The 22597-nt window shown below is 44.5% G+C and overlaps 1 protein-coding gene across 1 annotated transcript in view; it reads right to left on the bottom strand.

The window, feature by feature from the left end:
* The window catches only part of OSBPL11 (oxysterol binding protein like 11), a 65043-nt gene extending 50350 nt beyond the window's left edge, over nt 1–14693 (bottom strand). The window contains exons 1-2 of the mRNA XM_025196933.1: nt 14674–14693; nt 10573–10626 (exon numbers count right to left, since the gene is read on the bottom strand). Coding sequence (XP_025052718.1) covers nt 10573–10626; nt 14674–14693 — 74 coding nt within the window. The remainder of the gene's footprint in view (nt 1–10572; nt 10627–14673) is intronic.
* Between the last annotated feature and the right edge of the window lie 7904 nt (nt 14694–22597).

The following is a 22597-nucleotide window of genomic DNA, read 5'->3' as shown; positions in this document are numbered from 1 at the left end:
GTTGGCAGCAGGGACAGGGCTGGTGAGCACCCTCAGAAGCTGCCGGTAGTGTTGGTGGCGGGGACAAGGCTGGCAAGCACCCGCAGAAGCCACTGCTGGCAGGGACAGGGCTGGCGGGGGGGTGGGAAGGAGGGCACATGCCCCCCCTACTAGTTGCTTATGCCCAGTGGTATCAGGCATCAAAGCTAAGTTATTCCGGTTATATGTTTATTTGCCACTGTGGTGTGACACAGTCCAGGCTGGGAGGATGGATTTCAGTTTGGAAGGAACTTCAGTCTGTGTTTGTGTTTCAATATGGCAGGACCAGGAGCGACGCAAGGGGAGGTTTGAAGGCTGCAGGCAGTCTGAGGGCTTGTGTAGCTCCTGTTCCCGGAGGACCAGGCTGTAAACTGAGGATCTGAGACTATAATGAAACAGGCTGTGGGCATGGGCCCTGACCCCAGAGGGGACAGAAAAGGAAATTGGGCTTGAAGCCCCAAAGACTGAGGGCCCAAGCACAGAGCCTGGAGAGGCAAGACTGGAGCTGAGGGGCCCAGAGCTAGGGGACCCAAGAGACCAGGGTCTGGGGCAGTAGACCTGGGGCTGAGGGGCCCAGCTAGAACAAGAGGGCCAAGGCCAGGACAAAGGTTTAAGGCCTGAACGGCCCCTCCAGGGCAACGTCCTGGAGATGGAGACTGTGCAGTGTGGCAGGGTTCCACATCAAGCAGGCTCAGTCAGACCAGCCTAAAGAGAAGCCAGGCAGAAAGCGTGCCCTGAGCCCACTGCTCTCTAAAGGCAGCCTCCCTGTTTGACTTTTAACATCAAGACGTGGCAGGCGAGGTGGCAAGGTGGACCCCTGAGAGGGACAAGTGGGCAAAAGGGTAAAGAGGATGCAGCAGGCCACTAAGGGATGGAAGGGCACATTGCCACCCTCAGAGCCTGACTGGTTATAAGGACCCACTGCTGTATCTGGTTCCAGAAGAAAATATGTTATAAGCCTGACAGAAAATGGAAAAGTCCACATCTACTGCACTTAACATCATACTAGTATTGATTATCAACCAGAATTAAGTAGATGTGCACCGATACATCTGTCCGATATCGGATTGGCACAATATAAAGAAAAGTGATCATATCAGAAATAGGCCTGATGCAGCCAATAATTTTGCCATTAAATGCCAATGTGTGAGCAGCCACAGCGCGTAGGCAGCAAGGAGCACAGCCCGGAAGCTTGGAGAGCAGGATGCAGCTGGTAAGTCTATTGTGGTGGAAGGGGAGAGACGAGGGAAGGGACATTGGGGGGGCGGGGACACAAATCAATGCCCCTGTGGTGAGAGAGGAGTGGGGCTGGGGCTAGGGCAGGGGCAGGCAATTATTTTGGGTGAAGGGCCACTTACCCAGTCTTGGCAGGTTGTTGAGGGCCACATGGGTAACCCCGCCCCTTGACAGATGCCCCATTCCCTGGTCACCATCTTGGGACCAATGTCCCAGGGCCAGCACTGGTGGGGCCCAAACCAGGGCACAGGCTGGCAGGGGTCTGTGGAGCTGGGCTGGGCTGCACCAGCAGGGAAAGGGGGGGAGCTGGCCCAGCTCCACAGAGCCCCCGCCAGCTGGGACCACCCACTCCTGCCGCCCTGCTCTGGGCCCCATTTTTGACAAGAACCAAGGGCAGAGAAGTATTAATTTTCTACATTTTTTAGGGGCCCTGTGGGCTGGATAGAATGGCCTCACGGGCTGGATTCAGCCCGTGGGCCTTATTTTGCCCTTCCCCGGGCTAGGGCTAGGGCCAGCTGGGGTGGGGCAGGCACAGGATGGAGCCGCTGCTCATCCGGGAAACACCGGGGAGAAGGCAGGGGGGCATGTGCACCTAGATCTGGGCAGAGCAGGGCAGGCTGGAGCTGGGCTGTGCAAGGCTGTAGATTAATTCTTCAAATCACCACACCTACCTTATATATAAAAATGAGGGCCCACTAGAATGGAAAATAAAACTGTCACAACCCAAAGTTGTGATTTTTGTTTTTGTGTGTGCTTTGGCACCACTGAATTATGTTCCCGCTAAAATTTGCAGCTTCTTTGCACTGCGGAGTTTTCTGCTGTAAAGGGGAACCCCGGTGCAAGGGAGAATTTCCCGCCAAATTGTAGCTTTCTTTGCATGGTGCATTTCTTTTGCAGCATGGAAATGCTCTGTGCAAAGAGTTCCCGCCATTTGTATGTTAATTCGAGCCCCATTATTGGTTTGAGTTAAATTATTCATACGTGGCGGCTAGCGATTGGCTTGCTAGCCTTATAAAAAGCTTGAGTGGTTTCCGCCCAAGTTGGAGAACTTGGAGAACTCCAGAACCACCAGGAGGAGGAGACTTCACGATGTGTGAAGATCTCTAAGCGTTGCGGAGCTTATCGAACCCAGCGTGAATATCAAGCAGGCAACAGGGGTCTGATCAGCCTCTAGCCTCTCCCCATCGCCGATAGATTCCTAGACGTATCCCTTCCTGCGCACAAAAAAGAACCCTGGAGCCTAGCAAACTTCGTGCGAGTCAGAGCTTTTCCGTACGAGTACTTTCTTCGGTTGACACGACGGGCTCGCGTGTTTAGAGCCTTCAGCCGGATTGGGCTAGAGTTCGCGAGTTTAGAACTCTTGTCCGCCTCTCTTCTTTCCTGTCTGTAACCGCAACTCAAGCAAGTTTTCCTGCCTGCACCGCGACCATCTTCGGTGTAAGTAAAATAATCTTTAAATCAACCATTACGCGTCCAAGCCTAATTCCAGCGTGTCGCCTGTTCTCTCCGATCCAGTGTGCCCGGGCTGCTGGCCACAGCTCGCGCATAACACAACAGGGCCCCGATTGCTCCCCGCCGTCCGCACATGGCGACGAGGGTGGGATCGGGAGACGGCCCGCACAAAAACAAACAAACAAACAAAAAAAACCAAAACACACCACCCATCCCCTTTTGCACACTCCTCACCTCCTCAAAAGAGGATCGTACAAGATGTATTAAATGCTCAACAGCCAGCAAGTTAAAATTTAGATGATAGGCCACGCTGAACAGGCAGAATTGATTTAGAAAACATGCTTTTTTTTTTTTATTAAAGTTCCAATCTATTTAAATTCAAGTTTTTATTAATTTGTCACAAGCGTCTATCGAAACGTTGTAGAACAAATGCTTTATCTGAAGAGTTGGAGGAAAACTTCTCAATTTTGGAGGTCAAACATTATAATGACAGCACAGTAAGTCACAGACTTACTCTCTTACTAAAGGTGTGGTCCTGTGGGTAGCCCAGCGACTGTGCTCCTGCGTGCAAGAGATTAGCAAAAATCATCATAGGAGCTGGGACAACCTCCGACTCCAGGAAACACTGTTTACCCATCTCTCAGGATTAAATTTCAGTGGCCATAATAATGCAGCTGCTTGATCCCAATCTAGTAAATGCACAATATATCAGTCACCATAGTCTAACAGACTAAAAATGTCAAAGTAACAAGAATCTGAAAATATTAACATCACATAAATACCTAAATAAATAGTTATTCTGAAAAGCCTACTCTAGGCAGCAGAAAGTTGTCCCATATCTAACATACATTTTAGTGGTTATCGCAAACAACACAAAAACACCTCTCTTTAGAAATCATCTAGAGTACAAATGGAAAAGCTGATTAGAGGAGATTATTTAGAGTGCTTCAATTTAAAAATCAATCCACCCTGTGACCACTGACCAGGTCAGAAGCAGAGGTCCAGACAGACTGGGATTCCCGTCAGGGGCCTTACTTGGTTGTTCCATCTTGTAAAGCATTTGGCTTAACACTAACTCCCTGCTCTTCTGTCCCACTGTAGTTGCTGGAAGGAAAGATATATTTTCTGTTTGGGAAGGATGCGGAATAAAACACTCTGAATGGATATTGGTGAAATGGATTAAATTCTTTCCAGACGTATTCAATTATTGGGGTTTCTAACAAGAGCCTATGGGCCAGATCCAGACTTCATTTTATTAACAGGAAACCTATTCTGGGCTGAGGTCAGGAAAGCCCTGCTCTGCGCAGAGGGCTGCGCTCTCCACCTCACACCACACCCAGTAGCCACTCCAAAAGGTTGCTGCTTTTCAGCAGTATGTTTTTCAGCAGAGGCTGCAGAGGGGGAAAGGGGAGCAAGAGTGCAGCAGAGCAGGGAGGATGGATGGATAGGCAGCTGGATTGCAGGGGAGAGCTCGATTTGCAATTGCATGGGAAAACTCTGGGCAACAGAAGTGCTAGATTACGCTGCCTGCAGATTAGGAAGATTTGGTTCACATTTCAAATGTTCCTAGTGCTGCCAAAAGAGCTGAACACTTTAAAGAAAATTAGCATGAAAACATAGATTTTACAGGGCTTAGTGTCAGTTGCCTGGTATCAATTTCTACTGTCTCTGGGCTGGGGGTGGAGAGTATACTTTCAAAACATGATCCAAAGTATAAGAAGGGTTTCAATAAAAATATGCAGTTTTTAATTATTAATTTCCCTTACAATTATGTATCATTTCAATCCCAAATAGATCCTCATGCCTACACCTACTTTCCATTATATTGGGAAACCTTTAAAAGCTCTTGGTGACAAACACTGGTATTTATCTGTATTTCAAAGGCTATACGCAGTAGCTACCCAAGGAATTAGAGTTCTGCTTTGTTGTAAGAGTTTAAAATAATCTGGAACGTTTTCCATTTTAACCAAGAGCCTGCACTGCAAGCATTTAGATCTGTTGTCTCCGGTACAGACACAGCACATCTATACCAGGGTGACCTGTCACAGTTTCGTACACCAATGCTACTTCCACTAGCAGTTGGAGCAGGCAGATGGCCAGCTTAGTCAGGAGTGGCACACTGTCCACTGTTATACTCCTTCATTACTCAGTGGCAAGAGGAGGCAAGTAAGCATCATGAACAAGGGACACACAGCACACTTACCAGTACAACTTTTTCATGAGGTAACTTTATACTGATCTACACCTTTGGTGTAACAATGTTTGATACTAGGTTATTTAAAACTGGAAAAATGTGCCATAATTAGTTAGATATCTAACTTCATGCCCTTGTAGTTGAAAGATTGCTCATTTTCTCACTGGCCTACTCTCAGAGGTGCCAAGCAGCTATAGTCCCCAGTGATTTCAGTGGGATTTGCATCTCTGAAAAATCAGGACATGAAAAAATATGGTGGTATTTCATTAGTGGGGAACATAATGATGTTTTTTTTCAGAGCTATACAGAAAGCTTTCATGATTCTGGCTTTTGGCTTAGAAATGGAGGCATTTGCTCAATTCACATATCTTGAAGAATGAAAGTCAGGTGGTAAAAACATTAGAAAAAATAAGACCATCCTTTAACATTTTACTGCCTCTCTCCCCATAAATAAATAAATAAACTGACCTCCTTTGCACAACATGTAAGGGAATTCCTAATTTTTTTTACGTGAATATCTGATTCAGTGATTTATAACGTGATCAAAGAAGTTCAAAGTGATTCAGAAAAGGCTTCTGAGTATCAAGAATATGAAGCATCACAAATATGCTACCCAATTACATATCAAGAATATGCTACCAAATTATGTGGTTAGTAACTTTCAGATTGTCACAACAAATTAAAAACATCTCAGTGTAAGGAGCCCCTCCCTCAGTAAGGATACTTCCAAGTCATGGTGAGCCACTGTACCATATAAATTTCAACTTCCTCTTCAATCCCACAGCCGAGCTTCACCTTTCTTTCCCCATTTCCAATGATTCCCGCTTCTCCTCCAGTCTTAACCAAATGGGGCCCCAAACACTTTACACAGAATCCTCTGTCACCCCCTCTCAAATATTATTAGTGTGGCCCCACCCTCCATGAAGTAAAGCAGGACTAGGCAGCCCTGCACTTGATCTGCATATTAATTTTTGGAGGATCCTAGGACTCATGACTGGAAACAGATGTTCTTGTCATGAGTGGGTGGCTAATTATCACATGGTTTTTTTGTGGGGGCATAGTATCTGGAATATCTACTGAGCTGCAAGGTCACCATGGCTAGAATTGCTGTTGACTCTGGTGGGGCCCAGCCCAATGACCTATATGGTAAATCATGCACCTTTTGGCTTTGAACTAATACCATGCATAGTTTGCACTACATATAAGCAGATGCCAAAGTGCTACTTGAATGTGCCTTTATGGAATATCTGTGCTAAAACTTGCAGCAGTTTCAAAAAAGGTAACAGCACCCAGTAATTATAGATGAATTAAGATTATAGATACTAAATGCAAATTACTACAGTTATGTTTAATTTCAGTCAGTGTCTTCAAATTTGCTTCTCATTTCCATGTGTTCAGGGTCTGACAGGAAGGCGGTGGGGAGAGGAGGACTTAAGGGGGAAGAAGTTAGGAGAGACAGAGCATAAGTGAGTTATCTGATGCCCCCCAAATATATTTTCCCTGTGGTAGCAGTGAGAGGGGAACAAATTCAAGGCAAACCTCCAATAATTAGATTCTATATCTGGAAAATTATAACATGTATACATTTTCCATATATAAAATCTAATTAATCAGGGGTTGTCTTATTAATCAGGGCTGTCTATATTCAAGTAAATATGTTAAGAGATTTCATGTCCCCAAAATCTTTTTTAAATTAGAAGGCACTATTTTCAAAAATTATAGATAAATTTGTTTCCTTGTGGTAAAAAATTTAAGATGGTATACATACAGTGAAAAAAAGTGTTAGCAAAATTAAACGTATAAAAATCACCATGTAGCTACTTCGCCCAGTGTATGGGAAGACTGTGTATAGCACAATGCTTATTCAATATGGGCCTATATCAATATTGAATCCTAATGCATTTCTTTGATAAGAGAGGTAAAGGCCCAAAGCTCTATATGTACATGGAAATATACTGATTCTTTTAATCTACCCCGTAAGGAAATACATTTACCAAGGCTGCAATGGCCCCATTACAGTAAACAAATTAATTAAATGCCACTGTTTTCTTTCAGAGGGCTCAAGAGAAGGAAGTACTGCTCCCACTGTACTCCTGGGGAATTAAAGGAAGAGCAAGAGCTTGCCTTGTGCTACATCAGAAGTCTGTGGCAGAATAAGAAAGCAATTGCAGGCTCCAGTCTGTACTATTAAAAAAGACATATATATCCTTCTCCTTTGGGAAGGCTGTTGATATTAGGACTTCCGTACACAAAGCACTTCCCATTCTCAAGCACTCTTGGGACGTGGGTGGGAAATAATCACAATTTTACTAATGAGCAACCAGGCAGTGAATTAACACTTCATGAAAAACACACATGCCTAAATAACCCATATGGTCCCTGCAGGGAGCGGGGGGTGAGAGAGGGAAGGAAGACTCCTGGGTGTTTTCCAAGGGTCTTATTTTTAGACACTAAACAGTTTTGTTGAAGCATCTTCAAAATATTTTTTCACCCACAACTAGCTACTGTTCGCCTATTTGTGCTATTAGTCTTGCTGCTTTTCAGTGATTGCAGATGTCATGGCCTTGCAAGCAGCTTCCTGTCATAGGGGGAAAATCAGCAACACAGTCTGGATAAGCTGTTTGTGCAAACAGTTTATTCCATAATAGATACGCTAGTTGTTGAACACAGCTGCTCCCAAAAAAGGCACACAAACCCCTCCTTTGGGAAACTCGGCCAGAACACCAACGCCCGGCTCTATAGAACAAATCTGAAAGACGAAGCCGAACGGAGAGCAAGCTCCACTGCAGTGCCACAGTTGTCCCCTAAATTAGACTCCATCACAAATGAATGCAAACAAAAGCACAATAAAATCTGACAGCGACTCAACCTTTCACTCAATGGAAAAGTGCCTGCATGCCGAGAATTGGCTCCCAAGAGCATAACAGTGCCTCCTGGCGAATCCCATCACATTTTCATTTATTACACAAGAGTGCCCAGGAACTACAAATAGGATCAGGGCCCCATTCTGTGCAGCTCTACACACATATAGAAAGAGCTTACAAGTTGTCTACAGAGAGCAAACCGGACCTGCAGAGAGCAAACCAGGAAAGCCAAGGCTGCCATGGAACTCCAACTGGCTACAAGTATCAAGGACAATAAAAAGTTCTTTTTTAGATATGTGGGGAGCCGGAGGAAAAGCAAGGGCAACATTGGATCCCTGCTAAACCAGATGGGACAACTGACAACCAAAGCCCAGGAAAAAGCAAACTTGCTAAATGGGTACTTTACATCAGTTTGTCACCAGTCCCATGGGACAACTCTGCCCACTGTGGGACAGGGAGGCCCGGGCGAGGGAGATTCCTTACGATCCATCAAAGCTGACCTTGTGAAGGAACACCTTGACCGGCTGGGTACCTTCAAGTCAGCCGGCCCTGATGGTTTACACCTAAGGGTACTTAAGGAGCTGGTGAGCATCATAGCTCAGCCCCTGGCACGGATCTTCGAGAGCTCCTGGCGCTCTGGTGTAGTGCCTGAAGACTGGAAGAAGGCCAATATGGTGCCCATCTTCAAAAAAAAGGGAGGAAAGTGGATCCGGCAAACTACAGGCCCATCAGCCTGACCTCTATCCCAGGGAAGGTCTTGGAAAAGTAGCCAGCACGGGTTTGTTGCGGGTAGGTCTTGCTTGACCAATCTCATTTCCTTTTATGACCATGATCACCTCTTGGCAAAACTGGCTAACTGCAGCCTCAACCTCACCATGATCTGCTGACTGGGGAATTGGCTCCACGGCAGGACCCAGAGGGTGGTGGTTGATGGAAGTCAATCATCATGGTGCGCTGTGACCAGTGGGGTCCCTCAGGGCTCTGTCCTGGGGCCCTTACTTTTTAACATCTTTATCAATGATGTAGACATTGGTGTCAGAAGCAGACTGGCCAAGTTGGCCAACGACACCAAACTCTGGGGTAAAGCATCCACACCTGAGGACAGGAGGGCAATCCAGGCAGATCTTGACAGGCTCATGAAATGGGCGGATGAGAAAATGATGGTGTTTAACACGGAAAAAATGCAAGGTTCTCCACCTTGGGAGGAAAAACCTGCAGCATCCTTATAGGCTCAGCAGTGCTATGCTGGATAGCACTACAGATGAAAGGGACTTGGGGGTCTGGATTGACCACAAGAGGAACATGAGCCTTCAATGTGATGCTGCGGCTAGTAAAGCGAGCAAAACGCCGGCTTGCATCCATAGATGCTTCTCAAGCAAATCCCAGGACATCATTCTCCCCTTGTACTCGGCCTTGGTGAGGCCGCAGCTGGAGTACTGTGTCCAGTTTTGGGCTCCACAACTCAAAAAGGATGTGGAGAAGCTTGAGAGAGTCCAGAGAAGAGCCACGCGCATGATCAGAGGTCAGGATAACAGACCTTATGATGAGAGGCTGAGAGCCATGGGACTTTTCAGCCTGGAAAAGCACAGGCTCAGGGGCAATCTGGTGGCCACCTATAAGTTTATCGGGGTGCTCAACAGGATCTGGGGGAACACCTGTTCACCAGAGTGCCCCAAGTGATGACAAGATCGAATGGTCACAAACTTCTCTGTGACCGTTTCATGCTGGACATAAGGAAGAACTTCTTTACTGTCTGAGCCCCCAAGGTCTGGAATAGACTGCTGCCGAAAGTGGTTCAAGCACCCACTTTGAATGCCTTCAAGACACTTTTGGATGTTTATCTTGCTGGGATCCTATGATTCCTGTTGACTTCCTGCCCCTGGGCAGGGGGCTGAACTCGGTGATCCTCCAGAGTCCCTTCCAGCCCAAATGTCTATATCTACATTAAGACCAGGACAAAGGCTGCATAAAAAAGGCGGAGGAGGAGGGAGGGGCAGAACGAGAATTACGTGTACACCGACAGCATGCACTACCCAACGGCTCAGACTCATTTGCCTAAATTAATTTAAGCAGCCTCAATTCATAAAATACCAACACTATGATCTCACTAATCTCAGGAAGTGACCTTGGGTTTGCCACCAACGTCACTTGTTTATTCTCTTTCTAAGTAGACCAGGCTTCCACGGGATCCATTTAAATAGAGGTGTCAAAGTTCCAGCCTGCGGGCCAGATCCAGCCCATAAAGCCCTATCATCTAGCCCCTAGTGGTACTCATGGGTCTTGGAGTCGTCTCTAATGTCATCACATGCCCCACGCAGCCCTAGCCTCTGCGCGTGTCCTGGAGCAGGACTACCCTGCACACAGCGCCCACTCTGGCCACTTCAAGACGTGCTGGACCCGGCCTGCGGAGCTGGTCTGTGGGCACAATCCAATCTGTTCATCCAGTCCACAGGGCTGTAGGAGTTTGACAACTCTGCATTTAAAGATGCCACACTATATCAACACTATTAGGTGTACAAGAATGATTCACACAATAAACCCTGAGATTTCAAATGGGACTCCACAGTGTCAAAAACATCCTACACTGTTGTGGTCTTTCTGAGTTCTCAACAGAAGAATTGGTTTTCTATGCTTCTGTAGCCAAAAAACAAATGAAAGCTCATCTTCCAAGCGATGCTCTGAGTCAACCAAGGGGTCCCTTAAGTCTAAAACTGTTGAGAGCTACTGACCTTGGCATACATCTACAAAAGCACTATTAGTTTCCCTTTTAAATTAAAGAAAGGAGGAAGAAAAAAGCCCAACACTCACCATGTCCTCTGATAAGGAATTCCCCTAAAAGTGTTGCGCAAAGCCCATGCTGGTCTAAGAAACTACCAAAATGCCAAGTGTTCCCCACATTTTCTGCAGCTGCTTTAGGGCATGACAGGCATCAATCAAGAGAAAACAGACATCCCTTCAACAGCACATGCCCAGACACACTTGCTTTCTTTTTCTAAATAAACTTCTGAAAAACAAAAATGGGAAAACTTTATTGTGGCATTCACCCAGATTTCAAGTCAGCTGTAAATTGGCAACCAAGGTTCCTCTTCCTTCATCTAGGCTCAGAGCAGAACGGCATTTCTCAGGCTTCCTGGTTTCTTTTGCCATCAGCCCATTCTCCTAAATTTGCAGCCAACTACACAGTGATATCAGTCTAAGGAAAAGGTCAAAGAAAGCAGCAACCTGAGGTGAACAACAGGAATAAATGCTTGGAAGTGTGCCATAACATTTATTTTTGCAAAACATGCCGCTTACTGCTTTGTACACAACCTCCAAGCTACATTTCTGTGTCCTGAAACAAATGATCATCTCTTCACCCAAACTTCGAAGCTGAGGAAAGATTTCATTAGCATCCACATTTGCCGTAGTGCTCAAGTCGCAATTTAGTATTAAGTGCGTCTAAATCCAGTGAAAAGGCAAATCAGTCCGAAACACTGCTACATATCAGGAGGAATCCCAAGACAGACTCGTATCTCAATACCATGGCACCTGAACTCCAAAGACCCGGGGGAAAAGGAATGCATCTTAATGCCTAAAGCATTATCGTGCAAATGAAACTTCGGAGGTGACCAATTAAATTATCTGAAACTTCATCTATGAATACAGTGTCTAAAAAAATAACTTAAAGGAAAGGATCTCTCTCCCAGATATCTTTTACTCGATCAGCTGCATATTTGGGACAGAATCATAGAATAATGAGGGTTGAAGGGACCTCAGGAGGTCACATCCAGTCCAACCTCCTGCTCAAAGCCGGACTATCCCCAACTAGATCATCCCAAACCAGGCTTTGTCTAGCCGGGTCTTAAAAACCTCCAAGTTTACCACCTCCCTGGGTAACCTGTTTCAGTGCTCTACTATCCTCATGAGAAAATTTTTCCTAATATCTAACCTAAACTTCCCTTGCTGCAACTTGAGCCCATTGCTCCTTGTCCTGTCATCTGCCACCGCTGAGAACAGTCCAGCTCCATCCTCTTTTGAACCCCGCTTCAGGTAGTTGAAGGCTGCTATTAAATCCCTGCTCTGGCTTTTCTTCTCCAGACTAAATAAGCGCAGTTCTCTCAGCCTCTTCTCTCAAACAGGGGGTCTACCGAACTCGAAGCAGCTGCCAGCCAATTTCATGGGTAGATCATGGGCGTGAAGTGTACTCTGTCCAAGTTCGTGGACAATACTAATTGTGGGGGGAAGCGAACACACCGGAGGGTAGGGAACGATTGCAGGCGGACCTGGACAAGTTGGAAAAGTGGGCAGTACACAATAGGATGCAGTTCAACAAGGACAAGTGCAGAGTGCTGCACCTAGGGTGTAAAAATATCCAGCACACCGACTGGCTGGGAAGTGACCCTTTCAGCAGCACAAAAGAAGAAAGGGATCTCAGACTTATCATGGGCACCAAGACGAACACGAGTTGTCAGTGTGATGAAATCATCAGCAAAGCTAACTGCACTTTATCATGCATTAGCAGATGCATGACAAATAGATCCAGGGAGGTAATACTTCCCCTCTATGCGGCACTGGTCAGACTGCAGTTGGAGTACAGCGTCCAGTTTTGAGCACCGTACTTTAAGAAGGGTGTGGATAACCTGGAGAGGGTCCAGAGGAAGGCCACTCACATGGTTAAGGGTTTGCAGGCCAAGCCCTAAGAGGAGAGACTGAGGGACCTGGATCTCTTCAGCCTTTGTAAGAGAAGGCTGAGAGGTGATCTTGTGGCTGCCTACAAATTTATTAGGGGGACACAGCAAGCAATCGGAGATGGTCTGTTCACCAGGGTGCCTCTTGGGGTAACAAGGAGCAATGGTCACAAACTGACAGAACAGATTTAGGCTAGACATCAGGAAAAACTTCACAGTAAGGGTGGCCAAAATTCAGGATGGGCTTCCAAGGGAGGTGATGCTCTCCCCTACCCTGGGGGTCTTTAAGAGAAGACTGGATAGGCATCTGCCTGGGGTCATCTGACCCCAGCGCTCTTTCCAACCCAGGACAGGGGGTCGGACTCGATGATCTACTGAGGTCCCTTCTGACCCAAACATCTATGAATCATGGGACTGGCAGCTACATCCACAGGCTGAGCACAGCAGCCCCTCCACATCTATTTGACCAAGGGGCCCCAGTAGTCCCAGCCCTCACCACTGATTGGCTGTGAGGGCTTTTTGTCATGCAGTCCTGCCCCTCACTGTTAACTGGCTGCAAGCACTGATTGGTGGGCAGGGGCGGGGCCGTATAATGGCTAGCTCTCACAGTCGCTCAGCAGCAAGGGGTTGTGGGGGGCAGCAGTCATCTCCCCATGCCAGCAGCCCCCCTCCCTCCTGGCAGGCTGTGCAGCAAATTATCCAGAATAATTCATTTACATCACTGTATTTTGTGTAGATTTACAATCTGCCGTGTTCCTGAAGCCAAATAAAAAGGATTTCACTTTCGAAAGTAACGGACTCCAAGTAGGTTAAGAACCAGTCACACAAACAGCCAACACAACACAACTCTGTAAAACACTCTTAGGTTAGCATATGTAGTCCAGAACAATGGTTTTACTAAGCGGCTTGGACACGTCTCTTTTCACAATTGCATTTTTTGCCTACGTTCAACTGCTAAATAACAGCGTGATGTGTGCCTCTCTGTTCAATGCCACAGCGTAGAAATGGCTCAACATCAAGACTCTAAGATTTGAGTTTCATCTTCCATGTGCTATTCTTAGCTTTCAAGCATGCAACAGTCAACTTTATTTACAACAGACTGCAATGCATCAGAATACTGAATAATACCCTTTTTACATTTTTTGTCTAAAAAAAACATAAGCTGAAAGCCTATATTAAAAACACAGCAAGGATTCAAAGGTTGAGATACACGCACAAGTTAAGCAGCGCCAGTATCAAGGTCACCCATCTTTACTGACATGATCTCATACTCTTTTTCTTGACCGCAGTACCCTAGACTCACTAAGCGCACAGGATGGGTAGTTACTCAACGAGCAGCTAGTCAGCATTTTGTTCCCCCCTCATTGCTCACTGGGTGGCCTCACATCTTATTTACAGCCTCCTCTAACAGCGTTACGTTTTCTAACAAAGCCTTTTCTCATCATTCAGCACTACGGTGCAAGTCCTTCTCTAAAAACATGTTACCCATTTTAAAGGCTGGAATTGATGGACAGATATACTTCTAGCCTTCATGTCACTAAACATCAGGTGCCCAATCTGAGCCAACTTGGACCTCATTTTTCAGAGTACTGGGCATGTCACAGCATTTCATACATTCAAGAATCATACCTTCCATCAAATTCATATGCACTTGTGCGTGCCCACCACTTCTGCAAACCAGCCCTGAGAGTATCAAATTAATTGCCCAAATATGAGAGACAAACAGTGAACGACCACCTAGGATAAGTTTGGCTTAAAACCAGTTAACTAGCATCAAACTGAAACTTTTTGGCAGAACCAAAGACAGAATCCAGTTCCTCTCCAGGGTAACACTCAACTGCCTAAACTATAAGGTGGCCTTTTCCCTTTCTGCACTTTCACTCCTTCATTCACTGCATAACTTGCAGATTCTGTAGCAAATGAAGCAGGACTCATTTCCTGCCCAGCCCTCATTCATCAGCTCAGCAGGTTCACTCTGTGCCTGAATAAGACAGGGCTCTGGTAAGAAAAACACTATGTGACCAGGTGCTTAAAGACTATTGAAAAGCACTTGCAGAAGGCAGATAAATTAAGGCTGGACAAAGAACCCAAATTCTGGCACGTGCCAACTTCTCAGAGCTCATCTTTACAGCTTTAGTTCTGCCTGTCTCAGGTTTTTGGGTCATGCCCTGGTTTCTAAAAACACAAATGGAAACGTTAACACACAGGATTGTACCAATATCCATATGGGTCATCAGCTTACAGCTTCAACTCCACCACCATGCTCTACCTCGTCAGTCATGAAAGGGCACCCTCCAGCACTACAAGGGGAAGAAAAGCACGCTTTGCCAATGAGTTTCACTGAGATTTGCTGGCAAAACAGCAATGGCGAGACTCGGAAAACTTGGGCTCCATCCTCAGGCTCTGGAGGGGAGTGAGCCTACTGGGCACAGACCCCTCTACCCTTTCCCCATCCCCAGTCTTGTCGTTGTCTCTTGCCCAGCCGATTTCCATTTCCCACGTAGCACTCAGTACCAGTTTCCATCCCCCAATAACCGTGCCTTAATCTATGCAGCCTCCAACCATACAGAACAGGCTTCTGTCCCCTCCACATCTGATCGTGGAGTCCTCCTACCCAAGTCCCAAAAGGTGGGAGAAAACAGGAGAGCCTCAATTCAGGTACCCATGTCCTGAAGCAGGGCAGTGCCGCTCAGCCCTAGCCCAGAGCATCTCTGGAGGATTTAGCTACCGGACTCTAAGCGTGTGTGAAATGCAATTTTTCAGAGACTTACAACAAGGACAAATTTGGGTACAAGTTATAGAAGTTAAAGCTCTAACAAAAATACCAACTCTGATAAATTTTCCGTTTGCTGCACCAAAGCATGAGAGCACTACAATTTTTCAGGTAAAAGACTCCCAAATACTTAAACATGTACAAACAACATCTTTTCCCCTTAGCCTCACTTCCTAAAATGGCTGGACTGTTTTGGCTAGTTTTCAAAAAAGCAATTCACCCTGAGGCAGATACCAAGCACTGAACATTTCGATCCATTTAGTTAGTTTGGCAAAAATATAGGCGACTGAAAACAGGGTATTTTAACAAGTTACAGGAAAACTTAACAGGAAGGGCTACCAGTCACATTTATAAGATCAGTCTGCTCTGGTGAAGGAGAAAATGTGTCCGTTAATAGCCTTATGGAAAGCAACAGCCCTTGTACTCATGGCTTAATTTTTATATTAACCGTGCTATTCTGTACAGGGTCTCCATACTCTGCTCCTAACCACAGTAGCTGAGCACTTGTTGGTAATGCAATCAGCAACATAACTAACATCTGCCACCTTGTCTGTGCAGTGCACTGTTTTTGTAACTAATTTATAATTACATGGGTTTATATTAGAAGGCAAGTTTGGTTCACCCCCCACCCAAAACACTACCCAGCCCCCCCTTGCCTTTGGATGGTCTTTCACTCCTGCAGAAGCTCATTCCACAGAGAATGATTCAAAGCATAAGGGACTTAATATCTAATAGCTGTGTTAAAATTCCCCACTCAAATTTAGCACTGGGATTAAGACAAACAGTCTAGAATATACTCAAGGGAGGCTTATGCCATTCCTGCCCTGCCTGGCTTTACAGCTTTTTCCTTCAAGGCCCTATGCTATGATGCTGCTCAAACCAGAGCAGAACAGGACCAACCAGCTGGAGTGTGGAGAGCGACACATATTCTTTCTCCTGCATAATGAACACAGGTTTCCTTCCTTGCAGTCCAGGATGCTCCTGGGTGCAGTTCCTATCTGACTAATAAACTGAGCACCCCTAGTCTCACATTTACCTCCCCAGAGTCACTCCCTGCATCTAACCCTGAGTGGCCACTGTGAACTCAATAACTGGCATGAGCAAGGACTGCTGAGTGGTTTTTAACACTGTTTGTAAACATGAGTTATAAATAGAGTGTATTATCTCTATGCAGAGAAATCTAAAATGGAGCCATTCACCATGTCAGACATCCTGTACAAGAAATCAGAATGAGTGCGGGCAACCGGGATACAACTGGCATATTAATTCAGGTTCCCAGGACCAAGGCAGCTCCCTACAGCACTGTGCTACTGTAACTCCACAACAGCATGCAGTGATTTATTATTTACACATCGGAGGTGTGGCTGGTGCTTTTCAGACTGCTCTCGAGATTACTATTGTGTAACTGCATCAATTCAATCAGCCTTCACTTGGCGTTCACTTTTCTTTTTTCTTTTTTTAGGTTCGCTTTTGCATTATAGTGTTGTACCAAAATGTGGAGAGAAGCAGCCAGTTTTCACAGACCTGACAAGGGAAATCAAAGGCTGATTGAGGCTGTAGCAGACAGTACAGAGCTGCCAACAGGAAAAGGAGAGGGGACAATGGAGACATTAAGAAAGCATCTCAGAGTACAGGAAAGTGCCCAGGTGCAAGTGGGACAGAGTTCCCACTTATTCAAGCTTTATCATTAAAGGAATTAAGTATTTGATTGGGTGTGCGTGCTTTTAAATCTTAAGTTTTCAAATGACAATCTTCTGCAACTCAACTTGAGGCATCTTACGAGCCCTGACTGCCCAAGACTGAGTGAGCGTCTAACATTTCCTGGAAGGCAGGGCTCTACAGGGTGTCTTAAACTGGACCTAAAAAAATGAATCTTCTAAATATCATTAGTCGTATTTGACAGTTTAGCTGCAAAGCATTTATCCAACAGGAAGACAATCTTGAACACCAAAGAAGACAATGGTGGTAGGAGGGAGAGATGATCCTGCCAATTGGTGACTGGCTTCTTGATGTCACAATTACAGCATTCAACTATGAACTGGTTTAGCAACACTAACAAGGGTTTTGGGAACAGGGAAACGTAAAGCTAGAGAGGGAGAGAAGGGAAGGGAAGCAATCATGTCGATTCTGGAACAGAACTGTCAGGTAATAACCCCCTTATTTTGCTTCCTCTCCTGTGAGGTTGCATGCACTGCCTGCAAAGGGGAAAAAGGCTTGAAACAAATTTAAAATCCACCTCCCACGTCCCAACAAAATTCCACAGATAAGAATCCCAGGACTTTTTTTTCCCCCACTAGGAAAGAGGAGAGGGAGACAGAATGAGCACAGGACAGGCAGAGATGAGAATAAAGAGGAAGAGATAAGGGAGCGGAAAGTTCAGCAAAGCATCGTAAGAAAACTGAACACCAGAAGTGATGCATCTAAACTTCCTCACTAAGCAAAATATTACAGGCCTTGAATGTAATGGGCATGCTGGCTTGTTCTCAAGAATCCAGCATCGTTCAAGGCCAGTTATTAGGAACTATGTCATTCTTACGTGCTGCACAGATGTCTAAGTAACGCTTGGTTACAATATTGACATAAGCATCTAACAAAAACAAAGAAAATTAAGATGCGAATGAAAGGTCAGCCTACTGCAGAGGCTACAGAGCACCACGCACATGTGCTACAATAACCTACATTACTTGGCTTTACTAGCTTAATTTATGTTTTTTAAAAAGCAGATTGGGAAACAACAAATATTGCCCTTTGGGAGCTCAGATACTCCTAAAACGCACATGCCACAGGAGTCTGGATAGATCTTGCCTACAAAAAACATGGTCTCTCACTTTGGGAATAACTCCAAGTTCAAAAGGCAGGACCCTTTTCCAAGCTGAGCCTCACTCTTCGAACATTTGCAGCAGCTGCTTGCTGATGGAAAAAAAAAAAAAACTTTGGCTTTAAAACACTGCAGGGTTTTTCACAGCCTTACAGTTTTCTTCGCACTCATAGTCTGATATGCAAAATGCTCCCATTACATTACCCCCAAGTCAGCTGGGATTACAGCTTTTATTGGCCATGTCCACTGTCTTTAGAATTCACTTCCCACAATACTGCTCCACAGAGTGCACTGGCAGTAATCATTTTAATAGGCAGAATTAATACACACTTCTTTGTCTTTCAGCCACAAGATATTCCATTTCCTTAATGCCCACGCATCTGCTCAGAGAGGCTGATCCTTGCATCAAGGTCAGTGCTGCTAGTTAACGATAGATAAATAAGTAAAATCAAATAAGGTTCCTACAAAAAGGTTGACAAAAAAAAAAAAAGGCTTAGCATGTTTTAATTAACATTTTCTTGGCTTTTTGTGAGGCATTTTGATACAAAGCGAAAAATTACACTGCTGTAATGCTGCACCCCTGAGTCAGAGCCTTCTTTTGCTATCTGTATTAGTTGATTTGTTCAGGTATTTGCTTATCTGTCATGATTCCAGCTCAAATGGGCTCACGGCTTTTACTTCTAGTAGGTAGAAACTTGTCATTTTGTCTCTCTCAGTCTTTTATGCTCCAAGTAGATAACCTCACAGCTTGTAAGCAACATCAACACGTCATAAGGAAAGCATCCCAATAAGCATCATTATCAAAGACACGGGGAGCCTTGGCTAGCAACAGAACATTGACACTCAATGGGGAAGAAATGTCTTTCTGTGCCAGCTCATACAAATGAGGAGTACTCAGGAACAGACACTACAGGCGTGACTGCCTAGAAAATTCCAACCTGTAAGACCTGTCTCATTAAAGCAGCATCCAGAGACACCAGGATACTTAATCCACAGTATTTTACAAATTTCCACAGCATAATCCAAGAGGCAAATATCAAGGCGGCAAACGCTATAATAAATGGATGGAGCTAAAAGGACAAGAAACCAGGGATATATGGTTTACTTACAGTAGTTCTGAAGGAACTTAATAAGGAAGTAGCAAACAACTGCATACAATCTTCTCCTGAAATTCAGCTATCCGGTAGAAGGAACAAATGTTACCTTGTCTGCCATACATCTACTGTACACTTCTAAACTAAAAGTGACGGTGATCATTAGATGTTTGTTCAATACTAGATCAACTGACTGAAATTGCAATAAACCATGACATTTTTAAGTACCTAGAGGAACGTGATAAAACAGACGTGCCTTCTCTTAGGGAGGAAAATCATGTTTCTCTAATTTACTAAAATTTTTTTTTTAACTCATCAGTAAATTCAGCACATAAATGAGAGCCAGCAGATATAACTTATTTGAACTTCAAAAGTCTTTGGCAGAAATGAATATGAACGTAGAACTGTGCGTCCTTGGTGCCGTTCCACTGGATGTGTTAGAATTTCTTTTTAATTTGCCAGAGTGGCATTCAGGGGTTAGTGTTCAGCAGTCTGAGAAAATCTGGTATTCAAGTCTTTTCTGATCTAACTGACAATTCTGGACCTGTTTGTTTGGTGACACGCTCCGAGATCCATTAGTCTTACTAGGTTCCTTATTTACAGGTTTTGTACTTTTTAAACATCGCCTGCTAGAACAGGAGGGACTCCTCTCGTGTACTCCCATTACTAGCATTGTCAGACAATCCTCTATAACAGAACCTTCATCTGAAATGTAGGCTAGGCCCAGGACTACAGCTGCACCTCAGATTTTGGTTTCAGGTTTGTGATTTCTTATCTGGAGCACTCGGGTATGAAATACCTGATGACCCATTTATCTGTCCTGTAGCTGGATAATATCCAGTTTGACAGGAAGGATCGACCAGTTTGGTTAGTGTCATGTGCATGTAAGATTAGGCGTCTATACGGTGTCTCAAACTTCTTGATCTAAAACACTGGCATGTGATTTGTGACATCATTCTGTGCTGTGAACCAACTTTCTGTGGAGATATAAGGAGTCTAAGATTTAATTATAAGCAGTTATGAAACAAACTTTAACTGTAATCTATCAACAGATTTGCTACTGGAATTTTAAAACCCTTTTTCCTATGTAATTTGGTTTTGTATGCGAGTTACCTTTTTTTAGTCTTCAACAAATGCCCTCAAAATAGGCCATTCAAGTTATGGAGAGTGAAGTAAAGGTATATTATTAAAAAAAATCTGGTTAACAGACCCAGAAGACAGACAGTAGGCATAAATCATCCATTTCAACATGGCAAATGGTCAACTGTAAAGTGCCCCCAATATCTGTATTAATATTAGTATTCAAGTGGTTTAATGCATTTATCAATGCTCGAGTCTAGAAAAAGAAGCAAGCAGCAGAATGTCAGATTTTGTAGATATATAAGATTTATGAAAGAAACTTGCTGAAGCTAAATGAACTGCCAACACTATGGCAAAATACATATTGAGAAATACAAGGCATAGAATGTATTTTGGAAAATACATTGGAAGGAATAATTTAAACTATTCCAAAGTAATTCAGGAGTCTGGGAGACTCTGTAGGCCCTTAGAGTAGAGACTAGACCAGGCCATCACTTGGGCTGCTAATGTAAACCTTCACAGCACTCAAACAAATGATACAGTGCATAAGTAGTCAACTAAAAATGACTACCCAAGTCATAAGTAATGTCCTCATTATATTGTTAAAAATAATGCCCCCATTGACAGAATACTGTGTTCCACTCTGCCTGGCATCCCAAAAATCATACAGCAAACCTAGAAGAGGCTCAGAGAAAGCAGTGAAAATGATTGGAAGTGTGAAACAGTCCCACACAAAGACTGTTTCAGTTAGACAAGAGATGAATGAGGGGGATACAAGAAGAAATGCGTAAAACAGGCAAGGTAAATCAGCCTCGCTTAGCCTCAATTCTCACAATACAAAAAACAAGAGACCAACTGATAACACATTATATTACATTCTTTTTAAATATCACTGAGGTCAAGAGTTTAAAGAACTGGATACTCGCATGAAACACATATGCAGCTATATTAGACAGTATTAAAAAAAGAAGTTTAAAGATGATTATGTCCTGAAGCACGAGGGCTGCTAAGGCGACCAATAACTAATGGGATTCGCGAGACTTCCCATACGAGCTGTGACTCCCTACTGCTGGTCGATTACAGGGTTTCCTTGAAATTTCACCTTCAGTATTTGGTACTGTTGGTGATGGGCTGCTGCAGGAATGGCCAACCTACAGCATGTGCTACAAGCAATAGGGGCAGCCTGTGTGACGGGAGGCAGATCAGGGACAGAGCAGGGAACACAGAGGCAAATAGGGCAAGGAGCAGAAAGCAGAGCAACAGATCAGTAAGGAGCACAGGATAGGCAGCAGAAAGCAAATCAACAGATCAGGCAGGGGAAGGGGCTGAGTGGCACTCAGGGAGGGTGTGGGGCTTACCTTTGTGGTGTGCTAAATTACTGAGCGATTAGGACCTATATCCTGAAGGGCTTTTAGCACCCAGCTCCCATTAAAATCATCAGGAGTTAAAAACCTAATTAAAAGCCTTAGAAGATCTGGTACCTACATGGTGCTCTCCGGTCTGCTCCAATTTGACCCTTCATAATTTAATACATACCGAGGAGAACCAAAATCTCTCATAGTTTCCTATCTGCACATGTTAGAAAGGAAGATAAAACACAAAACAAAACAAGCAAACAAACAAAAAGTCCTCTACCAGGCCAGAAAGACAGCTGGCTATTTAAGGAGTCAGCCACTTGCCCTATTTGTGAATGCCTCATGCACAATAGTAGTACTTTTTACAAAACGTACGTAACAAAGTGTTTCAGGGATGTATTTGGTAGCCGCATTGGTCTGAGTGAAAAAAAGAAATGCATAACTCTAGAACTCTTGGTTCAGAAATTAAACCTTTTTATTAGACCAACTAAGAAATTGCAAAAAAAATCAAAAAAAAAAATCATCTTTTCCTGCAAGCTTTCGGGCTCATACAAGCACTAGAACTTCAATGTATGGACACGTGACAACAGACGACGGTCCCTGCCCAGACAGCACTCACGGAGAAATCCTTGAGAAGAAAAACTTGAGTAAAAGAAAGGCGAATGTGAAGGCAAAGCACATAGGATGGGGAGTCTCAAGGGCAAGCACACCACCCAAAATTACTTCCAGATCTTGGGGATGTTCGTTTATTGACCTGTTTTCCAGGTGACAACATCTGTATAAGGAAGTCTTCCCCCTCTTCCCAACCCCCTTGTTTACCATTTAGTTGATCCTGCACTTTAATAAAGCACATTTTAAGAACGGTAGAAACTTTACTGTATACCTGAACATCCTGAAAATGAAAGGTCTGTTTTGGAGGAAGGATGGAAATGTGTTTTGGAAGAAGAAAGAGAAAGGGCCAGATTTCACCTCTAAACAGCAAGCGAAGAACATACGGTTTCAACACACATTGCGAAACGTCTGGGTGACACTCAAAAGGAAGCGCC

This window comes from Alligator sinensis, unplaced genomic scaffold (assembly GCF_000455745.1).
Source record: "Alligator sinensis unplaced genomic scaffold, ASM45574v1 scaffold4_1, whole genome shotgun sequence".
Lineage (NCBI taxonomy): Eukaryota > Metazoa > Chordata > Crocodylia > Alligatoridae > Alligator > Alligator sinensis.
The sequence above is the reverse complement of the archived record's forward strand: the minus strand, read 5'-3'. Positions and strand labels throughout refer to the sequence as shown.